General features: G+C 45.0%; 1 protein-coding gene across 1 annotated transcript in view; it reads left to right on the top strand.

Annotated features, from left to right (window-relative positions):
• Positions 1-23,232, top strand: part of SLC1A4 (solute carrier family 1 member 4) — a 35,625-nt gene extending 12,393 nt beyond the window's left edge. Inside the window, exons 2-8 of the mRNA XM_015433432.3 lie at positions 535-577; positions 3,073-3,135; positions 10,205-10,371; positions 15,811-16,044; positions 17,437-17,631; positions 17,911-18,045; positions 20,278-23,232. Of these exons, the coding sequence (XP_015288918.1) occupies positions 535-577; positions 3,073-3,135; positions 10,205-10,371; positions 15,811-16,044; positions 17,437-17,631; positions 17,911-18,045; positions 20,278-20,512 (1,072 nt within the window). The 3' untranslated portion in view covers positions 20,513-23,232. The remainder of the gene's footprint in view (positions 1-534; positions 578-3,072; positions 3,136-10,204; positions 10,372-15,810; positions 16,045-17,436; positions 17,632-17,910; positions 18,046-20,277) is intronic.
• The last annotated feature ends 4,201 nt before the right edge of the window (positions 23,233-27,433 follow it).

Raw genomic sequence — 27,433 nt, 5'->3', positions numbered from 1 at the left:
ATTTTGTAACAACAAAAATGCCCTTGGATTTCACTAGTGGGCAGCACCACTCGACACTGCACACCACTGCAATGGTACCTAACCTCTAGGTGAGAGGAAAGCAATGCAGTTATAGACTTGGTTGGACACAGTTAAGCTCAGATATCAAGGAATACCATGAGAAAGACAAAAACGAAAATCAGTGGCTTCAAAGTATCTACTGTGGCCCAGCACCGCAGGCACAGTTAGGGTGCTTAAATCAAGCAAAAGATGCAGTGTCAGCTGAGGGTGGAGAGAGAATACCGTGTTAGGGTTTTAGAAGTGGACATCTCAAAGCAGATACTTTGTACACTGAATTTTAAGAATACTGATGAAGCCAGGTACCATGGCTCATGCCTGTAGTCCCAACACTTTGGGGAGGATCACTTGAGCCCAAAAGTTCAAGTCTGCAGTGAGCTGCAATCACACCACTGCACTCCAGCCTGGGCAACAGGGACCTCATCTCTAAAAAGTTGTTTTAAAAGAATACTGACAGAATGCTTTCTTTTCCAACAGAAACCTGTTTCCCTCAAATCTTGTGGTTGCAGCTTTCCATACGGTAAGGCTTGATACTTTGCTAAAAATATGAAACCTTGTTGGAAGAAATATTTAAATTACTGCTATGGAGTTAGGTCAGGTAGAACAGGGAGAGACGGTGGTGTTAACAAAACTTGGTAAGATTGGCCTAAACTTTAATAAATGGGTACCTAGAGTTAAAAAACAACAACAAAATAAATAAAGACTGAACAAATAAAACTTTCCAAAATGTCCCACTGGTTCCAAAATTTTTTTACATCACCTAAGAAATACCCTCAAATCACATTTTGGGGATGTCTTAAATATTATAGACTTAAAAAAATACACTTTTATCTTTTTTTCTGATTATAAAGATAATATGTGCTCATTGCAAAAAAAAATTAAAATACAAAGAAGTGTAAGAAAACAAAAATTGGCCGGGTGCGGTGGCTCAAGCCTGTAATCCCAGCACTTTGGGAGGCCGAGACGGGTGGATCACGAGGTCAGGAGATCGAGACCATCCTGGCTAACATGGTGAAACCCCGTCTCTACTAAGAAATACAAAAAAAACTAGCCGGGCGAGGTGGCGGGCGCCTGTAGTCCCAGCTACTCGGGAGGCTGAGGCCGGAGAATGGCGTGAACCCGGGAGGCGGAGCTTGCAGTGAGCTGAGATCTGGCCACTGCACTCCAGCCTGGGCTACAGAGCGAGACTCAGTCTCAAAAAAAAAAGAAAACAAAACAAAACAAAAATTATCCACAGACACTGTCTAGAGCTACCCATTCTTTTGGTATACCTCTTTCAGATGTGTATTTTCTATGACTGTATACACATACATTTTAAAAATAAGCATACCGTCTGGGTGCGGTGGCTCATGCCTGTAATCCCAGCACTTTGGGAGGCCAAGGCGGGCAGATCACTTGAGGTCAGCAGTTCGAGACCAGCCTGGCCAACATGGTGAAACACCATCTCCATGAAAGACACAAAAATCAGCCAGGTATGGTGGCATGCGCCTGTAATCTCAGCCACCCAGGAAGCTGAGACAGGAGAATTGCTTGAACCTGGGAGGTGGAGGTTGCAGTGAGCTGAGATCACACCACTGTACTCCAGCCTGGGCAACAGCTAAACGATGCCATCTTGCCTCACGTCCCTGGCTTTCAAGAGTGGAGGCTCAAACCAGATTAGAAACAGAGTGAGACTCTATCTCTAAATTAATTAACTAATTAATTAATTAAAAGCATACATAGTATATACACACACTACACGTGTCGCTTCATAGCCTGCTGTTTTTTTAAGGCAGTATATTGTGAATATTTTCTCATGTCGGTAGCTACCCTTCTGCATGACGCCATGGCTGTAGAGTATTCCGCTATAAGAGCATAACATAATTCTCCTCTACTAGTCCCCCGCTGATGGATGTTCAGGTTGTTTCCGGTTTTCCCCTATTTTTTGGCAATGCTGCAAGTAACATCCCTGTGACAATTCTTTATACAGAGAAGGAATATAAAGGCCTAGATTATGTGGTCTAATCTTACAAGCAAACACTTTTCTGTTTCGACTTAAACCTCTCATTTTTGTTTTGTTTTGTTTTTTGATCTGCATATAAGCACAGGAGTGACTTGTATATATAATGTGAGGTAGGAAAAAAATATAGGTGTATGGGACTTTTTTTTAGTACCTGTCACAGAGGAGGTGGGTGGGTTTGTTTGAACACCTCTGCCTTTCTGTAACACTGATAAAGCTGAGAGAAACCAGAGCCCAGCAAAAGCAGGCAGAAAGCAGGCCTTTGAGTCTATACTTCCTAATTGCCTCCTCCTGACAGTTCAGGGACCAGGTGCCCTTCAAAGGGGCCGGGAAGGACTGTCCTAACAGATTCCACTTGTTAGTACATACTGCCACAGGGAGACACCTATGTGCACCATGCAGAAGCATGTGAAATCAACCAGGGGACCAAAGCTAGAGAGACACCTCACTTCTGTTAACTGAGTCCCCCTGAAGACTCAGCTAAACGATGCCATCTTGCCTCACGTCCCTGACTTTCAAGAGTGGAGGCTCAAACCAGATTAGAAACAGACAGTAGAAGCAGTCATGCTCAAATACATTCTAGAACAAAGTGGGGCGTAAATAAATGAATGAAAATAAAATGATACAATGAAAAATGAACTTTGACATTATGGAGTTAATGCCAAGGTTATTCAAATAATATGACATATAAGGCTAAGGAAATATCAAACTATCAGCATAAAATTGTGCAGCCTTTCTTCTCCAAACCATTGCCCAAAGAACATAAGCAAATTCTCCCTGTTTCCGTGGGACACTAAGCAACCCAGAGATGTCTTGAAGTATCTGCTGGCTTGGTCCTAATGTAGCTTTTGTACAGTTCTCAGAGGCTCTTGTCAGGCCAGCCAAGTGAGGAATGCCCAGGACACTCAGTGTGATTAGTGACAGAAGTAGCGAGAGCACAGCAGTGCCCTTGGTTCCTCTAGGTCAGTCTTCACCTGTGCACTAACAGTGGATTTTTTTTTTCCTCTTGATCACAGTATGCAACCGATTATAAAGTCGTGACCCACAACAGCAGCTCTGGAAATGTAACCCATGAAAAGGTAAAGCTTTTTATAAAGTCACTTGTAAAAATATGTCTAAAGCAAATCTTATTTCTTAATTGAAGGAGCATACAGGATGTGTCTTTTTCCCAGCTGGGCCGAAAACTTTGGGGTTTGAATGGGCTATTTGGAGCGAACAGGTTAGGTTTGCTCCTTTGGTTGTTTACCAACACGGCCAAACACCGTGTTGCTCTCAAAGCACTGCAATCCTCAGAGGATCCGTAAAACATTTTGTTTGTTGATTTATTCATTGTTTGTTTGTTTGAAACAGGGTCTCGCTCTGTTGCCCAGGCTAGAGTGCAGTGGTGTGATCATGGCTCACTGCACTGAACTCCTGGCCTCAACTCATTCTTCTGCCTCAGCCTCCCGAGTAGCTGGGACTACAGGCGTGTGCCACCATGCTCAGCTAATTTTTTTTTTTTTTTTAGATGGAGTCTCGCTCTGCCACCCAGGCTGGAGTGCAGTGGCCGGATCTCAGCTCACTGCAAGCTCCGCCTCCCGGGTTCACACCATTCTCCTGCCTCAGCCTCCCGAGTAGTTGGGACTACAGGCGCCCGCCACCTCGGCCGGCTAGTTTTTTGTATTTTTTAGTAGAGACGGGGTTTCACCGTGTTAGCCAGGATGGTCTCGATCTCCTGACCTCGTGATCCGCCCGTCTCGGCCTCCCAAAGTGCTGGGATTACAGGCTTGAGCCACCGCGCCCGGCCTTTTTTTTTTTTTTAATGTTTTGTAGAGATGGAGTTTCACCATGTTGTCAAGTCTGGCCTTGAACTCTCCTGGCTTCACATAATCCTCCCACCTTTGCCTCCCGAAGTGCTGGGATTGTAAGTGTGAGCCTGTGCCTGGCCCCAGAAAACATTTTATAAAACCTTTTCTACCATCTGGAAATGTAATTAATGAGTGATTTAAACTACCCCTACACCTATTACATTTTTTAAAAATCAACATAATATAAGGGAGAAATAAAAATAATTTCTAATAAAATGATCCATATTTTACCATGTAAATATACAACTATACTAGAAGACATAATGAAGTTTTCAGATGCTTGCATTACTTAGAATAAATAAATTGAGATTTAAAAGCAGTGAGATAGAAGTCAACTCAATATTGTTGGCACATTTTTTGCTATTTTTCCACATATTTTGAAATACATGCTAAATAAATATTTTTGTATATGTATACAGAATTACCCCAAAAGCAACAGCTACAAGTGCAGACCAACATTATGTCTCACACTAGTGACTTGGATATTATTCTAAAATGGCAAATAACACTTGTTGAAGTTCAGAACAAAATAAAGTCTTCCTTCAGTTTACATCCACTTGATATTCTTGGAAAATCCAGTGAATACTAAAACTATGCAGAAAAAATATTTATGGGTAAAATGGAGTTAATTCTAGCTCAGTGTATTTTTTTTTTTTTTTTTTTTTTTTTTTTGAGACGGAGTCTCACTCTGTTGGCTGGAGTGCAGTGGCGCGATCTCAGCTCACTGCAGGCTCCGCCTCCCGGGTTTACGCCATTCTCCTGCCTCAGCCTCCCGAGTAGCTGGGACTACAGGCGCCTGCCACCTAGCCCGGCTAGTTTTTTGTATTTTTTAGTAGAGACGGGGTTTCACCGTGTTAGCCAGGATGGTCTCGATCTCCTGACCTCGTGATCAGCCTCCCAAAGTGGCTCAGTGCATTTTAAACAGCTTTTTCTCCCTATATGACTGTCTGATAGGATGCTCTGAGGCCTGGGGGATGTAGGAAAGTCTGCATTTTGTTGCCTGAACATTTCAGAACAGTTGGCATTCTTAGTACCCTGCCTACTATTTCCCACTAAGACACCACAATCATTATGACAACCAAAGTGCCCACACACATTCCAAAAGTCCCCTAGTGAATGATATCCCCCCGTTCATAAATGTGAATCCAATCAGTGGTTCTTGATTTTAAAAAATGGAGGTCACTTCCCTCTGTCTGGCCAGAGGACGTGGCTGGAAGTCCAGCTGGGCCCGTTCTGACAGGCCCTGGATTCCACAGCTGGGCTCATTGGGATGTGGGTATCAGCTAGGCCTGCTTTCCAGATAAGTGGCTCACTTCTGCATGCCACCTTCTTGGCACAGACACTTTCCAACGTTATTTCATTTGAGCCTTAGGACGACCTGATCGGGTAGGATTTCATATCCCCACTACAAATTACTTGAAATTATGGTCTTCCAAGGTTGATCAAGGCCATTTTGGCCAGTTTTTAAAAAAAAAAAAAAAACTAATTATTGGCCGGGTGCAGTGGCTTATGCCTATAATCCCAGCACTTTGGGAGGCCAAGAAAGGAGGACTGCTTGAGCCCAGGAGTTCATGACCAGTCTGGGCAACATAGTGAGACCCCATCTCTACAAAAACTAAAAAATAAATAAAAATTAGCCAGGCATGGTTGGCACATGTCCATAGTCTCAGCTACTTGGGAGGCCAAGGTAGGAGGATCACTTGACCCTGGGAGGTCGATGCTGCAGTCAGTCACGATTGTGCCACTGCACTCCAGCCTGGGCAACAGAGCAAAACTATGTCTAAATAAATAAATAGAAAGAAACCAAGAGTGATGAGTAAATGCTAGAACACTAATTGTCTCTGCAATAACTTTAAGTTCTGGCAAATATGGCTGCTGTGACTTCTCCAGTGGAAATGCTGGTTACCTGTGAGCATCCACCTCAGCTGACATACACTTGCCTCCACTGTAAATTTCACCCAGGCATTTAAGGAGTCAGGCTTTAAGAAAGAGGCTGGGTGCACTTTGGGAGGCCAAGGCAGGCAGATCACCTGAAGTCAGGAGTTCCAGACCAGCCTGGCCAACATGGTGAAACCCCATCTCTACTAAGAATATAAAAATTAGCCAGGCATGGTGGTGGGCACCTGTAATCTCAGCTACTTGGGAGGCTGAGACAGGAGAATCATTTGAACCCAGGAGGCAGAGTTTGCAGTGAGCTGAGATCGTGCCACTGCACTCCAGCCTGGGCGACAGAGCAAGACTCCGTCTCAAAAAAATAAATAAAAGAAAAAAAGAACGAAAGAAGGCGGAGCAGTGTGTCCTCGCTGGTTCCAGCCTTTCCTAAACCCTGTGGCAAGAACACTGTATAAAGGCATAGCAGGTGTGGGCCTTGTCCCCAAGGATGGGATGTTGGTGACAGAATGAAAAGTCAAGGACCTAGCCAGGCATGGTGACTCACGCTTGTAATGTCAATGACTCAGAAGGCTGAGATGGGAGGATTGCATGAAGCCAGAAATTTGAGACCAGCTTGGGCAACATAGTGGGACCCCGTATCTAAAAAAATATATTTTCTATACTAGCCAGGTATGGTGGTGTGTGCCTGTAGTACCAGCTACTTGGGAGGCTGAAGTAGGAGGATCCCTTGAGCCAAGGAGTTTAAGATTACTGTACTCTAGACAGCAACAGAGGGAGACTTTGTCTCTAAAAAGAACTAAATCAATCAAGGACCCAGAGGCTCAAGGACACTTGGAAGGGTGCCTCTGACCCGTGGCTCTATCTTCCCTGCCCACTTTGATCCCATGTAATAACTTGCCACAGACACACTCCTCTTAGGCTTTAGTTGAATCATTAATTCATTAAACAGTGATTTACTGGCAACAGCCAGGTGCCCTTCCCAGGTGCTGGACTCCGGTAGTGCTCAATACAATCAAAACCCTGCTCTTACAAAGCTCATGTTCTAGTGGAGGGAATCATGTAATAAATAAGTATATGTCAGCCAGTGATAGGCACCAAGAAGAACATTAAAGCAGGGCAAATAGACAGGAAGTGTGTGTGTGTGTGTGTGTGTGTGTGTGTGTGTGTGGTGATGGGTACTATTTTAGCAGAGTGGTCAGGGAGGTCTTCTGATCGGGTGAGGGAGGAGCTATGGGGTAGATGTGGGGGAAGAGTGATGTAGGCAGCAGGAACAGAATCTGCAAAGGTGCACCAGCGAGACTGCCCGGGATGCAACTCTGGTTGTTTGTAGTCCCCTCGCCCCACCCAATGCTAAGTTTGCCCAGGTGTGTTACAGCCAGCATACCTTGCTCCAAACCCTCCTCTACAGAAAGGGAGTCATTTCATTGGAAAAATTATTGTAATTGTCCTCAAATCTGAGAGTTGGTTCGAAATCTGGAACTGCCTGACCTCAAATGCCACAACTTAGAATTGCAGACCTGCTAAAACCAGCTCTCTTTTTTAATTGTTAAAACAATTTTCTTACTGATGTAATAAGTTACATAATAAATGTGCATAGTTTGGGGGTACATGTGATAATGTAATACATTCATATAATTTGTAAAGGTCAAATCAGCATACTTGTGATGTCCATCACCTTAAACATTTGTCCTTTCTTTGTGATAGAAATATTATAATTATTCTAGCTATTTTGAAATATACAGTAAATTATTGTAAAATATAGTCACCCTACTGAACTATCAAACACTAGGTCTATTTCTTCTATCGACCTGTACATTTGTATCCATTAATCAACTACTCTTTGTCCCCTTTCCCCCCTACCCTTCCTGGCCTCTAGTAACCACCAATCTACTCTTTGTCTTCATGAGATCCACATTTTTAGCTCCCACATATGAGAACATGTGATATTAAAACCAACTTTCAAATAATAATTGAATTCTCTGGTTTCATTGAATCTTGACCAATTCCAATTAGGACTTGGGACATTATCAAAAAGCGTGAGTTGACAGCCCCAAGGTCAACACCAGGTGTTAGCCATCCAGCTCATAGAATCCTAGTAGGTCAGTAACAGAGCCAGCACTAAATTCCCCAAATCGTCTCTCTCCCCCAGCTTTCAGCTGTACCCACTGCACCCAGCTTCAATAAATCAAGTCCCAGGAGACAGTAGTGATATTCAGAAGTCTTGGCCGGGTGCAGTGGCTCACACCTGTAATAATAACACTTTGGGAGACTGAGTTGGGAGAATCACTTGAGCCCAGAAGTTTGAGACTGGTTTGGGCAATACAGGGAGATCCCATCTCTACAAAATCAATAAATAAACCTAGCCTGGCATGGTGGCGCATGCCATGGTCCCAGCTACTCAGGAGGCTGAGGGAAGAGGATTGCTTAGACCCTGGAGATCAAGGCTGCAGTGTTTGCGCCACTGCACTTCAGCCTGGATGACCCTGTCTCCAAAAAAATAAATAAAAACAGTCGTCTTATTGTCTGTGGAATTAAAATAACATTTTAAGAGGAAGACACTCCAGATAGTGAGCCTAGAATGATCTCCAAGATATTCCATTAATATAATAATAGTTGTTGGTTTTCATTTGCCAGACACAGCCTAAGTACTTTACATACATTAACGTATTTATTCTTCATAGCAGTTTTACATATTAGCTACTGTTACTATCTCCGTTTTATAAATGAGGAACTGAGTCACGAAGAGGTTAAGTAATTTACCTAGGTTAAGTAACTTACCTAGACTCCCACAACTAGGAAGTAGTGAAAGTCAGGCTCCAAAGCCAGTGCTCCCTAATTACTATTACTGCTGCTCCTCTATAAGTGATATCTATCAACATAAACAAAAGCGCCCTATACGGTGAACATTGTCCTCACAATGAAAAGTTGGAAGAAAGGCTGGGCGTGGTGACTCACGCCTGTAAACCCAGCACTTTGGAAGGCTGAGGCAGGCGGATCACCTGAGGTCGAGAGTTCGAGACCAGCCTGACCAACATGGAGAAACCCCTTCTCTACTAAAAATACAAAATTAGCTGGGCGTGGTGGCGCATGCCTGTAATCCCAGCTACTGGGGAGGCTGAGGCAGGAGAATCGCTTGAACCCAGGAGGCGGAGGTTGTGGTGAGTCGAGATCGCCCCATTGCACTCCAGCCTGGGAAACAAGACCAAAACTCTGTCAAAAAAGAAAGAAAGAAAAGTTGGAAGAAAATGAAAAGCTACCCCATCACAATTTTTATGATATATATGAATCCATGGCTTTTGGTACATTTCATGTGAATCACACCAGCCACCTAGGTATCTCCAGTTATGGAAATTAGAAAAGTATTTAGAAAGAAATTTGTGATGATTTTGAGTACCTATCATTTGCCAGACACTTGGGCTAGGGCCCAGCCTTTGCGCTCAAGCTATTAAGAGCTAGGGAACACCAACGATTATTTCATAACGTGTGTTGGTGGGATAAAATGTTTGTCTAATATATGCTTGCAGTAAGGAGATTCAGCATTGCCTGAAAAAATTAAGAATACAGTATGTCTATGCATTTTAAGTCAGTGATTTAGGAAAGAGTATCCTGAAAAAGTTCATGTTGATCATGAAAACCTTCTGTGAAGTTTATCGGTTATGAGGTCACTGTAAGAGCCTCACAACAAAACTCTGGACATTTAGGAGTCAAAGTTACAGTCACTGATTTGTTATCTGAAGGAATTTTTTTTTTTGCGGGGGCGCCAGTGTCTCGCTCTGTCGCCCAGGCTGGAGTACAATGGCATGATCTCAGCTCACTGCAACCTCTGCCTCCTGGGTTCAAGTGATTCTCCTGCCTCAGCCTCCCAAGTAGCTGGGATTACAGGCACCTGCCACCATGCCCAGCTAATTTTTGTGTTTTTAGCAGAGACAGGGTTTCACCATGTTGGCCAGGCTGGTCTCAAACTCCTGACTTCAGGTGATCCACTGGCCTTGGCCTCCCAAAGTGCTGGGATTACACGTGTGAGCCGCCGTGCCCAGCCTGAAGGAACTTTTGACTAACCAGCTCTTCTTTTAAAAGCAGCCCTGTGAGGTGGCTGTCCAACCCCTACTTGAATATATCCCCATGACAGGGAGCCCACTACCTTCCACTTTAACCTATGCCATTTTTGAGCAGCTTTCAGAGTTAACAGCTAGATGAAATTTTTGCTTCTTGGCTTTCTGTGTCCTCAGACTACATCTCCCCTTAAGTTTCCTACCCCTTTATTTGCAGAGTTGCTAACGGTTAAATAAAATATGAGCCTTTTCTCATTCTGGGCACAGTATTTCAGTCTGGTGGGGACACCAAGCAAATACATCTTTAATTCTCACTCATCTGTTGTAAACTTGTTCTATCCTCTTTGATCCTGCAGATCCCCATAGGCACTGAGATCGAAGGGATGAACATTTTAGGATTGGTCCTGTTTGCTCTGGTGTTAGGAGTGGCCTTAAAGAAACTAGGCTCCGAAGGAGAAGACCTCATCCGTTTCTTCAATTCCCTCAATGAGGCGACGATGGTGCTGGTGTCCTGGATTATGTGGTGAGTGCTGCCCTGCCGTCTACTGTCTCTCTCCTTCCTCCTGCCATCCAGAGAAGAGTCCACCTTGCTGTTCTAGGTGCCTATGTGGGGCCACCTGGCACAATGCTGTGTATGTGGTTGATGCACCACAGGCCAGGTTTGGTACAGGGGATGATAGAAGTGGAGACAGTTTCTCCTCTTGTCCAGGACCTCAGAGAGCCAGGCATGCACCACAGTTACCAGTCATTTCCTCAGTGTCCACACTGACCCCTTGGTGTTTCCATCACCGGGATCCGTTTATGGGTTCCTACCACCAGCCAGTTCATGTGGGTTGCCCTTGTCATCTTGTGGGGCAGTGAATTCCATTAGTTTGCTATCTGTTGCGTGAAATAAGGTTCACTTATCTGAAAATGATAGACTTCAAGCTTCAAAGGGACCCTTTACTATGGTAGTTCACAGCATGGAGGACGAGGACAAGTCCATCTTCACCCCATGCATATATAAGTTGGAATGCTCTTCTTTTATGCAGGCTTTTTTTTGAAACAGAGTTTTGCTCTTGTTGCCCAGGCTGGAGTGCAGTGGCACGATCTCGGCTCCCTGCAACCTCCTCCTTCTGGGTTCAGGCGATTCTCCTGCCTCAGCCTCCCGAAAAGCTGGGATTACAGGCATCTGCCACCACACCCAGCTAATTTTTTTTATTTTTAGTAGAGACGGGGTTTCACCACGTTGGCCAAGCTGGTCTCAAACTCCTGACCTTAGGTGATCCACCCGCCTTAGCCTCCCAAAGTGCTGGGATTACAGGTGTGAGCCACTGCGCCTGGCCCTTTTATGTAGGCTTTTAATTTGTAAGTGTTTCTTTGTGTGATATCAATGAAAGCATGATTGTTAAGTAACAATTCTTAGATTGATTCTTGGCTAAAAGGTAAAAATTTGACCAGCTCCCTCAAAGCAACTTCTCAGAAATCACACCAATTCCAGTATCAATCTCTCATAAGCTTTATCCTGCTGTTTTACCCAAACTAGACCTCTGTGGCTTCTACCTAATTTTTTTTTTTTTTTTTTTTTTTTTTTTTTTTTTTTTTTTGAGACAGAGCCTCTCTCTGTTGCCTAGGCTGGAGTGCAGTGATGTGATCTCGGTTCACTGCAACCTCTGCCTCCTGGGTTCAAGTGATTCTCCTGCCTCAGCCTCCCAAGTAGCTGGGATTACAGGCACCCGCCACCAAGCCCGGCTAATTTTTGTATTTTTGGTAGAGACAGGGTTTCACCATGTTGGCCAGGCTGGTCTCTAACTCCTGACCTCAGGCAATCTGCCTGCCTTGGCCTCCCAAAGTGCTGGGATTACAGGCGTGAGCCACTGCACCCAGCTGCTTCTACTTAATTGTTAAGAACTAGTTTCTCCTTCCATGCACAAAGCATTTTCCTTATTTTCAACCCTTAAAGATCCCAGAACTTCTCTCTGTCAGATAGTGCTGGGTGACAGCTGGACTGATTTTAGGAGAAGTTTGAAATGGAATGGGAGGCTACGTTTAGACCCCCTACCAGTGATGTTTCTCTTGTTCAATCTGAAAATTCCAGAGCCTGACTCTATCATTGCCAATGCCATTTTATGTGATTGTTGTTCTAGGGAGAGAACTGACATTTTCAGAAAAGAAAATGTGTTCAGATGTCAAGTTCTTTTCTTGGCTTTTTTTAAGTCTAAAATATTAATATTTTCCAAAGTTTAGACTAAAAAAAAGAAATTGGGGCAGGCGCAGTGGCTCATGCCTGTAATCCCAGCACTTTGGGAGGCCAAGGCCGGAGTATTGCTTGATCTCAGGAGTTCAAAACCAGCCTGGGCAACAAAATGAGGCCCTATCTCTACAAAATATAAACAACTAAATTAAATTTAAAAGTAAAAATAGAAACTGTATTAGTCTATTCTCACACTGCTATAAAGAAATACCTGAAACTGGGTAATTTATAAAGAAGAGAGATTTAATTGGCTCACAGTTCCACAGGCTATACAGAAAGTATGGCTGGGGAGGCCTCAGGAAACTTACAAGCATGGCAGAAGGTGAAGGGGAAGCAGGCAGGTCTTCACATGGCCAGAGTAGGAGGAAGAAAGACAGGGGGAAGTCGAGGGATTACAATTCGATATCAGATTTGGGTGAGGACACAAATCCAAACCATATCACTGATACTCCTATGTTAGGACATTTGCTTTTTGTTTTGTTTTTGTTTTGTTTTGTTTGTTTTTGAGATGGAGTTTCACTCTTGTTGCCCAGGCTGCAGTGCAATGGCACAATCTCAGCTCACCGCAACCTCTGCCTCCCAGGTTCAAGCGATTCTCCTGCCTCAGCCTCCCAAGTAACTGGGATTATAGGCATGTGCCACCACGCCTGGCTAATGTTGTATTTTTAGTAGACACAGGGTTTCTCCATGTTGGTCAGGCTGGTCTCAAACTCCCAACCTCAGGTGATCTGCCCACCTCAGCCTCCCAAAGTGCTAGGATTACAGGCGTGAGCCACCGCACCCAGCTGGACATTTGCTTTTATTCTGGAAACCAATTTAGTCTTTCCTTCAATTTGATGTACCAGTCACATAAGCAGGTATTCAGTAAGGCAGATCCTGCTGAATGTCTAACTGCAGCAAGAGAGCGAGAGACCTGTTGCTCAGAAATGTATATTACACAGAATTGAAGTTTAAAATGCCTTAACTAGTTAAGGGATCTCAACCAAGTGTGGGAGACACTGTCAGTATTACCACTTTCTTCATGAAGTCTTTCCTTTACTAATTACCCACTCCAAAACCCTAGTACCTGTCTACCCTACACTATTCACAGAAATAACTTTCAGATGTATTAAATCCAGAGTCAGCCAACTTTGCAAGCCACATGTTCTCTATTGCAACTACCCAACTCTGCCACTGTAGGAGAGAAGTACCTATTCACAATTCGTAAATGAAAGAGCATGACTATGTTCCAATAAAACTTTATTTACAAAAACTCACACTGCTAACTCCTGGATTAAACTATTCAGGGAGGAAGCAAGAAAAGAACAAAAGAAAGAGAGGAGTCTTCTGAAAATATTAGAAGAAAATATAGAGGCAGGAAAAGTCTTCCTAAACAAGATATAAAAAGCAAAAGCCATAAAAAGCTGCTAAACTTAACCACATCAAAATATAAAAAGTCTGCATGCAAAAGATAATTCGAACAAAGTTAAAAGTCAAGACATTCATTTCTAAAAACTGATATATATATTTGCATACTGTATATATAGAAAAAAAGAGTTCTGATTACTGAAAAAGAAAAATCACTGAACAAATGATCAGAAAATGGACAAAGTATATGAAATATCAGAAAATGGACAAAGTATGTGAAACCTGATGACCAGTAAACGTTTTAAGGGATGCTCAACCTCATTAGAAACAGGGAAATGAAAATTTGGTTTTATCGGGCATTGATAACAGTGAGGGTGAGGTTTCTCAACCATGACACTATTGACATTTTGGGCTGATCAGTCTTTGTGGGAGGCTGTCTCGTGACTGTAGGATGTTTAGCACTATCCTGGCCCCCACCTGCTTGATGCCACTAGCACCATGCCCCGAAAGTTGTGACAACCCAACTGTCTTCCAAACAAAATCATCCCTGCATAAGAACCACTGTTGCAGAGGAAAGATTATTCTCCTGGACTGCTGGTGGGAATGTGATATGGAATAACCACTTTGGAGAACAATAGGGCAGTATCTACTGAAATTTAAAATGTACACATCCCATAACTCAGCAGTTCACTTCTTAGCATCTCTACCTAGAGAACAAAGGCATGTGGGCACCACGAAGCATGTTTGCAGTGTTGTTTGTAATGACAAACCTGGGAACAACTTAAACGTCCACCAACAGGATGATGATAAAGTAACCTATGGTATTTCCATTCTGAAGACAATATTTAAAGACAATGAGGTAAAGGTGGAAACAACCCAAGTGTCCATTAGTGGATGAATGGACAAACAAAGTGAGATACAGACATACAATAGAATATTATTCAGCCTTAGAAAGGAGTACAATTCTAACTCATGCTCCAATGTGGATGAAGTCCGAAGACATCATACTAAGTGGAATAACCCAGACACAAAAGGACAAATACTGTATGATTCTACCTTTGTGTACCTAGAATAGTCAAATTCAGAGAGATAGGAAGTAGAATGGTGATTCTCAGGAGCTGAGAGGAGGGGAAAATAGGCCATTATGTTTAATGATTTCAAAGTTTGGGATGATGGAAAAGTTCTGGATTTGGATAGTGATGATAGTTGCACAAGAATGTGAATGAGCTTCATGCCACTGAACTCTACACTTAAAAATGATTAAGATGGTAAATTTTATGTTATGTATATTTTACCAGAATAAAAAATGAATGGGGGTAGATTTCCATGTATTGATATGAAGAGATTTCAAAGATATAATATAGGGTGAAAAAGAAATAAACACACAGATTTAAATACATACCTATGTATCTAATTGCATAGGAGGTAGGAGTGGTTATTTGAGGAGGGTCCTGATTGAGGATGGTACTTAAAGAGGATTTTGGTGTCATCTATGTTTTAATTTTTTGAAAGGAGAATGTATTCATGTATTACTATCGGGTTTTTAATTAATAATTACTGCTTAGAATATCTCTAGAAAGAAAACTCAAGAAACCAGTGACATTGTCTCCAGGGAGGGGAAATCTGGGTGCTTGGGAGACAGATGAGACGGAGATTTCACTCTATTCACTCTTTTGTATCCCTTGAAATTTGAACTATGTGAAATTATTACCTACACAATTAAAATTTACAAATAAAGTCAGCAGTTAGAAAGTTCTTCCTGAATTTATATTAATTCAAAACAACTGACTTTTGTTCTTTGTAGCTCCCACAGTCCATTCCTTCCCATCCTGCCTTTAAAAAACTCTCACGCTCCAGGCGTGTTCCCAGAGTGTCATTGTTAATGACTTTTTCCCACGGAATCATGTTGTCTAAGCCACAAAGACTTTAAAACTTCACAGAAGTCCTAGCTTTGGCTCAATTTTGTATCACAGCCACTCTGTGAAATAGGTGTTAGTCTTTTGTGTTTCTAAGTTCTCAGAACAAGCCTGAGCAAAGCCAAAAGTCAGGCTCACAATCCTGGAGGCTTTGATCTCGATTTCCTTGCCTTTCCTCCTGGGAATCCCTGTGACTGGTAGCATCCTACTGCATCCAAGGGGAAAGACGTCTGGGTTCTGGTCCTGACTCCGTTACCCTTGGTAAGTGGTCATCCTCATTTTACCCAGTCTCACGGCCTATAAAATGGGGATGGTATAACCCTGACCATTTCGGTTCCTCGGGGTTATCCCAGGGAGAGATGAAGATGGCCTGGTTGAAAGTCCCTGTCTTCTGCATCAGGAAGGGCCTGCATCTCTCACCCCGGCCTTATCCCCTACTGATGAGTACCCTGTGCTTGTGCCCTAGGTACGTACCTGTGGGCATCATGTTCCTTGTTGGAAGCAAGATTGTGGAAATGAAAGACATCATCGTGCTGGTGACCAGCCTGGGGAAATACATCTTCGCATCTATATTGGGCCATGTTATTCACGGAGGAATTGTTCTGCCACTTATTTATTTTGTTTTCACACGAAAAAACCCATTCAGATTCCTCCTGGGCCTCCTCGCCCCATTTGCGACAGCATTTGCTACCTGCTCCAGGTGAGTGGGTTTTGGGTCTCTTCACTGCTCTAAGCCATATCAACATGGAAGCAGGTGAGCCCAGTGGTAGATGCACAACCAGTGTCTTGATATACTTCAATTCCTGGAAAACTCTAAATCGGTCTTCTGTTATTTATTTATTTATTTTCTTTTTTAAGAGACAATATCTTCCCATGATTGCCCAGGCTGGTCTCAAACGCCTGGGCTCAAGTGATCCTCTCACCTCGGCCTCCCGAGTAGCTGGGATTACAGGCATGCACAGTCACACCGAGCCTCACGTGATTTCTTAAAATGACCAGCCCCACAGCTTTTCTGTATTCCCCTGGGGTGGGTTTTTGTTTCATTTACTATTCTACTGAAGTGACCTCATTCTCTTCTCCCTCTTATGCCTTAGAGGTCAGCAGATCATTAGTTAGCCCAGCTGCCGGTCCCTCACCCTAATTAGGAAGACCTTTGCCTCAGTAAAAGAAGGCAGCCCACCTAACTCAAAATGCATTGCAGGGAAGTTTCTAGAATGGTTCCTGCCCAATTCTCCCTTTCTGGATGTATGAATTAGAAAACGAGTCTTGAGGCACTGTGGTGAGGGATGTATGCTCAGCCCTCTAGGAGACCACAATAGTGTGGGATTATCTAATTTAGCACAAGAGATGCATCCTGTCATTCACTGGAAAACCTTCAAAAAAAACACACTGGGTTTTCCACATATGTAAAAATTTTCAAAGGATGGCAGCACGTCGTTTCATACACACATTTAGTTTTGCCTCTACTGCTCATTTCCTCCCAATCTGGATGGCTATTTATATAACAAGGAAGTGGGAGTAAAAAAAAAAAAAAAAAAAAAATTAGGGAAGGAAGTTCCTCTGGCCTAGACAAAAAACCTCTTTCTCAGCTGCACCAACTAACCTCTGCAGAGCCTGCAGAGCCAGCTAGAGGGAGCAGGTGCTGTTCTTATGGTTATCTACTTATTCTTTCCAAACTCGCCGAGCCATTTCTGGTTTTTGGCCTAAAAGAAAAAAAAAATGATAGTTTACCATTTACTTTTGGGAGGGGAGCACTCAAGAGAGGAGGTGCACATGTAAATAGTTGTTTGTTCTCTTGGGAACATTTTACACCAGGAAGCAATATGCACTTAAGAAACTTGGAACACGTGAATCCAAGTAAATAATAGAACAGGTAAATGAAGGCAGTCATATTTTAAGTATTTCGGGAGTTGCCAAAGCCTCGTGTTGTGACAGAAGTTTTAAAGTGATTCTGTTTTTTCCCTTATTTCATGAGAAGAAAGCCAGAAACGAAGATGGTGCTAATTGTTCTGTTCTGGGGCCTGAGACAAGACACATGTTAGCCTGCCTGGGACTGTTGTCATGTCTGGTGGTTTGTTTTTCCCATTTCTAGCTCAGCGACCCTTCCCTCGATGATGAAGTGCATTGAAGAGAACAATGGTGTGGACAAGAGGATCAGCCGGTTTATTCTCCCCATCGGGGCCACCGTCAACATGGACGGAGCAGCCATCTTCCAGTGTGTGGCCGCGGTGTTCATTGCGCAACTCAACAACGTAGAGCTCAACGCAGGACAGATTTTTACCATTCTGTAAGTTCCTCATTCTTTCCCTGGTCCAAAACTGAAGGTTTTTCTTGTGATTTCCTTTGAAAAACCAATCTCACCACGACTTGGTGTCTCGCTAGTAAAATGAGGACAGTGGGGATTCGTTACTTGAAGAGCGTATGTTGACTCTTAAGGGCATAGCCAGCAGCGCCTATGGTGGGATGGTTTTTAGTTTCCAGTCACATTGCAGCTGCATGGTCTGCATTTCTCTGTGTCCACTCCATGCTCTATGTTAATGGCTGGCCCTGCTCTGCTGTCCCTTAGAGTGACCGCCACAGCGTCCAGTGTTGGAGCAGCAGGTGTGCCAGCTGGAGGGGTCCTCACCATTGCCATTATCCTGGAGGCCATTGGGCTGCCTACTCATGACCTGTCTCTGATCCTGGCTGTGGACTGGATTGTGTAAGTAACAAGTCCCAAGAACACCAAAACGAGTCTGCACTGAGTTCTCTGGGAGCTTGACACTGCTGGGCCTGGGGCATGCAGAGAAACTTCAGATACACTCCAGCCTTCTGAAGGAGCCTGCAGTGGAGCTGGCACAGCAAGATTTAGAGCTAGGAAAAATTAAACAATATGAGAGTCACATGCCCGTGAACATCCAGGAATGACCATGAGATGTCATTACCAAGAACTTGCTTATAGCATCTAGTAAAGTAGGGGTCCACAGCTGAGGCCCTCAGTACAGGCCCAGGGGACACAAGGGTCTACGGAGTTGTTGACTGCATTGGAGTAATAAGTCGATGGAGCAGTGATCCTTTGGGAATGATTGTCCCTGGCCAGGAAAATTCCAAGGAGCTATTTCTGTGAGGGGAGAGAGGATGAACCATGCCAATGTGAGTGACCTGAGCTCGGGCTCGGGCTCAGCAGAGGAGGAGGCAGGGACGAAGGTGTGATCCAGCCCACATCTCTGGGGCCGCTGTGAAGACACAAAACAGTTTCTGTGCATGGATTCCTTGAGTCACGTGATACCTTTTGCAGGCATGAACAGTATCTGTTTTATAGGGAAGGTTGGCTGAGGTACTAAAGTTCAGACAGAAGAGCCTGTGGGTAAGAAAAAGAGCCCTGGAGCCCAGGTGCCTGGATTGAAATCCCAGCTTTGCTATCTATAGTTGTGTAATGTCCACTGTGTATGCTTTGGTCTGCTCATCTGTAAAATGGGAATGATCATAGCAGCCACACCAGGGTTGTGGGGAAGATTGAGCGAGTTAGCACAGGAACAGCACACAGAATAATGAGCATGTGGTAAAACATTCAATTCATGTCAGCAAGGAGAGACACTCCAGAGGTTCGTCACAGGCAGGGCCTGGCACTGGGCTCGTGGACTGGCCTGCTGTAGGGGGGAATGGTAGTTTTTCCAACTTGAAGGAGCTTCTCAGGGCAATGAGGGTGAAATCTGCAAAAGAGACCTGCATTGCCCAGACACCTCATCAGAGGGAACTTTGTGCCTGAGCTGGCCAGCTGGACAGGACCAGAGCTGACAGAAGCCCCCTCTCCTTCCTCACCCAGCCACCTCCTGTGCATGGAGAAGAGGCATCCAAGAGGTGCTTGGCCAGGAACAGGGAAATAGGGCACCAGGCCAGCTGCCCAGCAGAGACTTGAAGTCACACAGCCCGCCAGCCACCCCATCCCCTCTGATTCTGCAGACAGCAGGACCACACTCTGCGGGGAGTCAGCTCCCCAGTGCCCTCAGGGAAGATCACATTTTCCCCTCTCTTCAAAATGTTCACAATACTTCCTCTGAGCTCCAGGGACAGGGGAATGGTATTGGTTAATCTATAGCACAACAAGCTAGCTTCTGAAAAGGACAGTGATATTTTCTCTGAGGTAGTATTTATATTTGCCGACGGGAGCGGAACACATATGAAGATTAACATCCACAGTAAAGCAGCGTTGACATGAGAAAAAGAAGGGAAGCTCCCACAGTGTATTATTCAGTGGAAGAAAAGCTAGACACAAAACTGTATCTACACTATTATCCCAATATGTTTGTTTATTTGTTTACTTATTAGAGACACGGTCTTACTGTGTAGTCCAGGCTGAGTGCAATGGTGTCATCATAGCTCACTGAAGCTTTGAACTCCTGGACTCAAGCAATCCCCCCACCTCAGCCTCCTGAGTAGCTAGGATTACAGGCACACACTACCATGCCCAGCTAATTTGTTTATTTTTTGTAGAGACAGGATCTCACTATGTTGCCCAGGCTGGTCTCAAACTCCTGGCGTTAAACAGTCCTCCCACCTCAGCCTCCCAAATTGCTGGGATTACAGGCATGAGCCACTGTATCTGGCTTATGTGTGATTTTTAATGATGGTATCTAATACATATAAAATACGTGTATAGAAAGGTGACCGGAAGGAAATAGATTAAAATGTGCACACAGATTCACTCAGTTGTGGACTAGGGGTGAGTGGCTTGTTTGCTTCTTTATGCTCTTTTTTATTCTTTCTATAAAAATAAAAAGTGTTTAAAGAAAATCAGTTTAGAACAAGGTAAAGCCTATGCCTTAGAAGCATGCTCTCCAGGAAGCAACAGGGCCGCTCACAATCATGACTTTCCCTCGGCATCCAGGCTGCCTGTGACAGGACCCGATCCCCCAGCAGTAGATGTAATAGCTGCCTCTTCTTTTCCCGCCAGGGACCGGACCACCACGGTGGTGAATGTGGAAGGGGATGCCCTGGGTGCAGGCATTCTCCACCACCTGAATCAGAAGGCCACGAAGAAGGGCGAGCAGGAACTGACGGAGGTGAAAGTGGAAGCCATCCCCAACTGCAAGTCTGAGGAGGAGACGTCGCCCCTGGTGACACACCAGAACCCCGCTGGCCCCGTGGCCAATGCCCCAGAACTGGAATCCAAGGAGTCGGTTCTGTGATGGGGCTGGGCTTTGGGCTTGCCTGCCAGCAGTGATGTCCCACCCTGTTCACCCAGCTACCAGTCATGGACACAGGGCACTGCCCTTGCCAACTTTTACTCTCCCAAGCAATGCTTTGGCCCAGTTGCTGGCCTGAGGCTTACCTCTCGGCACTGGCATTGGGCTCCCCAGCTGGAACTGGTTACCAAGGACAAGGACACTCTGACATTCGGCTTGATCCACGTCCAGGTGCAACTGTGTGTACACCAGGGATCTGTTTGGAAACAACCCCTTGAGCTGCCAGGCTCAAGAAATCATGGACTCACAGGGTCCTGTGGTTATGCCTGAGAAAAATGTAGATGTATTTCACTGTCCCCAGTCAGCTCTGCATCAGATGTTTTCTGAGCAAACCAAGGGAGTTTATGGTCATCTGTTGCATTGCCTCGAGTTGTAGTCATTGAAAAAATGCTCAAATTCTTAGCCATGGCTGGACTTTGCTGAGCTGGGACTCAGGTGTTTAAAGAGTCTGTGCTATAGCGAGGTGTGGGTAGCTTCTGATCCCTGGGTTCTGGGAGACTGCAGGTGCTCCACAATGTCAAGTTAGAAATACTCCAGGTGGGTGTTAGCACTGTGGGCGTCTCTGGTCCACAGCCTTAGGTAAACAACTTAGATTCTGAGGTCAAAGGAAAAAGGAGAGGGGGCGAAGAGGGGCACAGCTTTCTCTAATCTAATCAGGACAGGACAGGTTGCACACACAATTGTCCCAGTTCTCATCCCAGCCCTGGGGCACTTTTCTGCTTCCTTCTGGAGGCCTGGGCCTCTGACAACACTGTAGCTTTTTCTCCATTCACTCTGATTTGGCAACAGGCCAGAGAGGGGCCTCCTTCACTGGGGAGGTGTGATGTAGTCATCACATTCAGGATGCTTGTTGATTTCTCATCTATTATTTGAATTCAACTGGACACTCTGTAAAATGCTGTGCTGCAGCAAATACAAAACGACCACCACCCCAGAGAAAACCATGTACTAATTGGAGTGGGGTACCCCCATTTGCAGGTTCCCAGGTCCCCTGGCTTTGGCTGACTTCAAAATATAGATCCCTTTCTTGCCAGTACATCCAAGTTTAATATTATCAGCAAAATGGTCCCTGTTTTTCCAATTATCTGCTGACGCGGTTCTAAGCTAAGTGAGGGGGAAGATCTGAGAGCCTGCTGTTTGTGGCTGTTGACGCATAGTCGTGATGTAACAGGTCCTGGGGCCTCACTTTACCCCATTTGTAAAATGGGGCTAATGTCACCTGCCTCTTACCTACCTCAGAGGGATTTGGTGAGGCAAACTGTTAATCTGTGAAGACGACCATTTCACGTCTTGGATATCAAGTGCTAACCCAGTATGCTCTTCTTTTTTATGTAAGGGACAGCTTTCTCCATGGAGTCCTTCTGCTGGTCAGGATAGCGTTTCTGAGCAGGGCTTTGTTCTCTATGTGCGTTAGGACTTTTATCATGCCCTCGTTCTATGTGTAGTTACTTGATAGCATCAGACACAGCCTCTTCCTAATGTCCTTCAAGTTTTCATGAACTAGAGACCCCACCTTCCACCACGGTTCTGGGCACCTGATTTTGCTGTGAACCCCAGACCCAGGCACTGTTTCTGCCACCCTGTAACAGGCCATTAACGCTCCCCAGTGTTCAGCCTCCTTCATTCCCTTGTTTTCCCTGTTGCTATGTGTCACCTGGGCCCTACAGCAGGGGCACACGCTTATGGATGTGTGTACCATTGAGATGAGAATGGGCAGATGGAATGGAGACCATCGAGCCACACCCCCTTCTTAAAATTGGGGACATGAGCCTGAGCAGAAGGGGTGAAGAAGAGCCATGGGACACAGAGTTGACCCAGCCAGGGGGAAAACCCAGCTCTCTTTAAACCAGCTAAGCCATTCCAGTCTCCTGTGAAGCCAGGAGGGACGAGGAACCATGCAGAGGAAACTGGAAACTTTTCTCCGCTGGGTAGAGCATGTTGCTGATACTCTTCTGTTTTCAAGGGAAACAATCACATTGTTTGATTCCAAATGGCAAATGAACACTCACTATTTTTCAGGCTTCAGTAAATCTTTTTTCTTCTTTCATATATATATATATATATATATATATATACACACACACACACACACACGTATATCTATACACACATATGTGTGTTATGTGTATGTGTTGTATATATGTGTATGTGTATATATAGTTTTAGCTCCAAGCCAAGCAAGTTTGTGTTTGGATAGAGGTGAACTTAACTATTAACTACAAGTTGAACGTCTTTGGTATCTTGATTTTCCCATTTCTAAAGATGAATTTCACAAAGCCATAAAGCGTGAAATTAGAGCTGGACTTAAGACTCACTGGCTGACCATCCTGTGTCGTGGCCTGGCCCTGCAGTAAGAAGCGTGTCTCAGTCTGGAGAAGGGTGCTTTCGAGGAGTGTGCAGGTGGCCGTTCCCCTTGGAGGCGAGAAGAGAGAATGTGCCTTGTATCGTCCTGGTTTTCAGTCCACAGAGTCGGTAGACCAAGGGTTACCTGACTGGGGAAAATCTCACATCTCCTTGTCCGAAAACATTTCCCCTGCTGTTCTCTTTCTAACATGTTGTCATAAATCTGTTCAGATACTGTTTATCTGACTGTTTTGTATGTGTGACAATTGCCTTAAAACATAGCACAGTCCTCAGAAATGAATACAGTGTTTCCACCGGAATCTGCAGTTCCTTTATTCCCTTCTCGTGTGTTGAAGCGGCACTTGCTGATGGAGGAGCTGTTGCTCTTCTAGGAGATGGGCTTTGGGTGACTAAAGGGATTTGTTTTCCTTGCTCCTTTCATCAGGCACGAGCCCCTGAGGCAGGGCAAGCATGCTCAGGGGGCAGCGCTACTGCTGGAGCTGCTGTCGCTGATCCTTCTGCGGCCACCAGATTGCAACTGGGAAGTGTCAAGCTGCTCAGGGGCTTCCCAGACCACACCAGCAGGGCTCTTGCAAAAAGTGTGTGGTTTTGCTACATACTTCCATAAAGTTATGTCTTGTCAGAACAACTAGGTCAACAAGCCTTAACTGAGCAACTGCCGTAAGGCAAGCATCAAGTAGGAACAACAGGAAGAATTTGCCCCAGGCCCTAGGATTCTGGGAAAGTCCTTGAAAGACAGCAGTTGCCCATGCCTCTACTATGGCACCACCACACCTAGCCCATGCTTTTATATAATCTTGTTTTCAATGACACCACATTCCAGCAACCTTAGGGAATCTAGACACCTCTTATAATAGGATTATCCTGCAAACAGAGTGGAAGCCTCTGAAGAAACAGATCCCCTCTCTGACCTGAACATTTCCAGCTCTTCATATAATACAGGAACCAGTTTTCATTTCTGGTTAAGCCCCAAAGGATGAGGAGTTCACACCAATCAGGGGCCTGATGGGGCCTGTTAGGAGTAACAATTTGGATTCTTACCTGAAATGTGGTTGCCTTGATTCTCTGTTGTGGAGAGTGTTTGGAGGTTGGGATTAGTACTTGGTGAGTCAGTTTTCTGATGTAACCAAACCAAGATGAGCAAATCTACACTCTCAAACCATCTCTTCCCTGGGGATCAGAAGGAGTGCTGATCTGATGAGCCACTTGAACCTGCTCACAGGAACTGTAAATCGTGTCTGAATAGCACAGACAATGTAGCAGGCAGGACCACAGGCTGTCTGGGTTCCACTCCCAGCTCTGCTGTTTGCTTGCTGCACGACCCTGGGCATGATAACCTCTCCATGCCACAGTCTCATATTTAAAATGGGGAGACCGAGTGCAGTGGCTCACACCTGTCATCCCAGCACTTTGGGAGGCCAAGGCAGGAGGATTGATTGAGGCCAAGAGTTTGAGACCAGCCTGGGAAGCAAAACAAGACCCTGTCACTATAAAAATTTTAAAAATTAGCTGCACGCCTATAGTCCCAGCTACTCCACAGGCTGGGGTAGGAGGATCACTTGAACCTGGAGGTCAAAGCTGCAGCAAGCCCATGATCATGCCACTGCAGTCTAGACTGGGTGACAGAGAGTCTGTTTCAAAAAATACATATTCTTTTTAAAAAGTGTTTTCTTAAAAAAAGAAGAGCCTTAGCTGGGCACATTGGCTCACATCTATAATCCCAGCACTTTGGGAGGCCGAGGTGGGAGGCTCACTTGAGGTCAAGAGTTTGAGAGCAGCCTGGCCAACATGATTAAACCCCATCTTTACTAAAAATACAAAAATGTAGCCGGGTGGGGTGGTGCGTGCCTGTAATCCCAGCTACTTGGGAGGAGAATTGCTGGAACCCGGGAGGCAGAGGTCTCAAAAAAAAAAAAAAAAAAGGCCTTTTACCCAAACATGTGTAACTGATGAAGTTCAACATTGTAAGTTAAAGTGTGGTCTGGATCTAGGAAACTGATTCTGTTTACATTGGCAGGGCTGCCTCAGCATGCAGTTCCACCACCATTCATCTATTCTGTGCGAATGGAGCTTGCAGGAGTTGTGCAGTAGGTAGCCTTCATGGCTATAATGTGACAGCCCTGAACTGTGCGGGTGAGTTGCAGTTAAAAGCTTTGACTCTCAACTCAAACATAAAGCATGTTGAATCTGTCTTCCCTATAAATTGTTTCCCTTTTAATAGTTATGGTCTAATCAGTTTCAAAGCAATAGGGCTGCAGTCTAGAGGAACTTCCTTAATCAGCTTCATTAGTCATGATTTTTCCATTTGTGGTGTTCCTCTAACAAAGCATCTGTGTTTGTGGCTACGCGCTTTGTAGTATTAATGAACCCTTTCTCTCTCTAGTCCTCAGAGCACCCTGGGTTGGCTAGCTGGATTGCTCCCAGACCTTCCTCACCTCCAACCAAGCACCTTTAAGAGGACCAATCTCGTGACAAAAGCATGGCCCTGAGATCTTTTGAGTGGTAGCCCACTCCATTCAGTCCTTCCAGAAACGCAGTACAACAATGGTCAGGCCTGAAAGAGCCCAGATGCCAAAAAGCACAGTGTTATAAACCCAACAAACTGATGTACAGGGGAGAAGTCAGTTTCGTAGTTTCCTTCAGGTGCGGGGAGAGGGGCCTGTGAAGTGCTAGGAATGCTCTATTTCTTGATCTGGATAGATGTTTGCTTTGTGATAATTCATTAGGTTATACACTTATGTGGTTTGTCTTTTTGGGGATGGAGTCTTGCTCTCTCACCCAGGCTGGTGTACAAAGGTGCCATCTCGGTTCAATGCAACCTCCGCCTCTCGGGTTCAAGTAATTCTCCCTGCTCAGCCTCCCAAGGAGCTGGGATTACAGGCTTGCTCCACCACACTCGGCTAATTTTTTGTATTTTTTTAGTATAGACGGGGTTTCACCATGTTGGCCAGGGCTGGTCTTGAACTCCTAACCTCAAGTGATCTGCCTGCCTCGGCCTCCCAAAGTGCTAGGATTACAGGCCATTTATGTTTAATAAGTGTACGCTTTTACTTTTCACAAAGTGAGAAGAAAGCACCAGGGGTGTAGGAGGTGGGTGGTAATTAGGGCCCAATGGAAGACCCGGTAGCGGTTACCAGTCACTTTGGATGACCATGTTTTTTCTCAGCTGTCCTGTGACCCATCAGAAATCCCCTCAGCTAACTGCACCTTGGTCATCTAGAGCAATGGTCAGCAAACTATGGCTCACAGGCCAAAGCCAGCCCATTGCCTGTTTCTGTATGGCCCATGGGCAGTGCCCCAGCATATGAGCAGCATGAGCCACAGAGGCCAAGCCTGGGTGTTTCCCTCCACCCCTGTCAGGGCCGACTTGCCCATAAGGCACAGGACTCGCAGGGCCTGAGGCCCACAATGCTTTTAGGGGTCCACAAAATTTTCTTTATTATTATTATTTTTTGAAACAAGGTGTCGCTCTGTTGCCCAGGCTGGAGTGCAGTAGCATGATCACAGCTCACTGTAGCCTCCACCTTCTGGGCTTAAGCGATTGTCCCGCCTCAGCCTCCCAAAGTGCTGGGATTACAGGCGTGAGCCACTGCTCCAGCCCCACAAAAATATTTTCATTTACTTTTAAATCAGAAAAATGTCCCCAGGATACTGGGATGACGTGAACAGGTGGCTTGACGCTCACAGCAGGGACACATGGATGATTTTCCTATTATCAATTTTTGGTCTGCAACAAAATGAGGTACTGAAACTCTGGCAAGTCTTTGCTGAGCCCTAGGATAAGCTGGGCTTGTAGGGCTCCCCAGGGGAGCAGCCCCCATTAGCAGAACCTACCCCCACCCCCCACGCCCCTACACACAGAGAAAGTGGGCATAGCAGGGCCTCTTCCTCAATAAAGTGCTAGCTGAGGAGACACTTGTCCAGGAATCCCTGATCTCACCCATTTCCACTTCACTAAAGCACACTGAAAAGCATTAGCCTGATACATACAAGATACCTGATGTATACATATCCATGGAGATTTAAGAAAGAAAGCAACCATCAACTGCTAAAATACTTCCCTGGAAGCTCGACCCTTCTATCAAAACCCAAATCCAGTCTGTCCCTAAGAGTGAGAGTCAAGGACAAGAGCACACCCACTTTTAGTAAATCTATGGCCTGCTGGGAACATGAGTCATTGCACCTGGGTACCCAGCACCACTTTATAAATATAGAAGATAGTATGAAGTGACAAATGGATGGAGAAGTTTAAAAATCTTTAGAGGACTGAATCGTTATCATTCCTTATTTCTAATGTTTTGTAGTGTTTTCCTTCAGACAAAATTCCCTGTGTTCCGCAGCAGGCCGCATGATGGGAACAGGACCATGAGAGAGTGAGCCAGCTGTGCTCCGGGGCTGACTCGGTAGTAGCTGTGTGTCCTTGGGCCGGCCACTTCCCCTTCCTGGCCTCATTTTCCTCATCTGTGAACTGCAGGGTTGGACTAGATGGTCCCTGAGTTC

This window comes from Macaca fascicularis, chromosome 13 (assembly GCF_037993035.2).
Source record: "Macaca fascicularis isolate 582-1 chromosome 13, T2T-MFA8v1.1".
Lineage (NCBI taxonomy): Eukaryota > Metazoa > Chordata > Mammalia > Primates > Cercopithecidae > Macaca > Macaca fascicularis.
The sequence above is the reverse complement of the archived record's forward strand: the minus strand, read 5'-3'. Positions and strand labels throughout refer to the sequence as shown.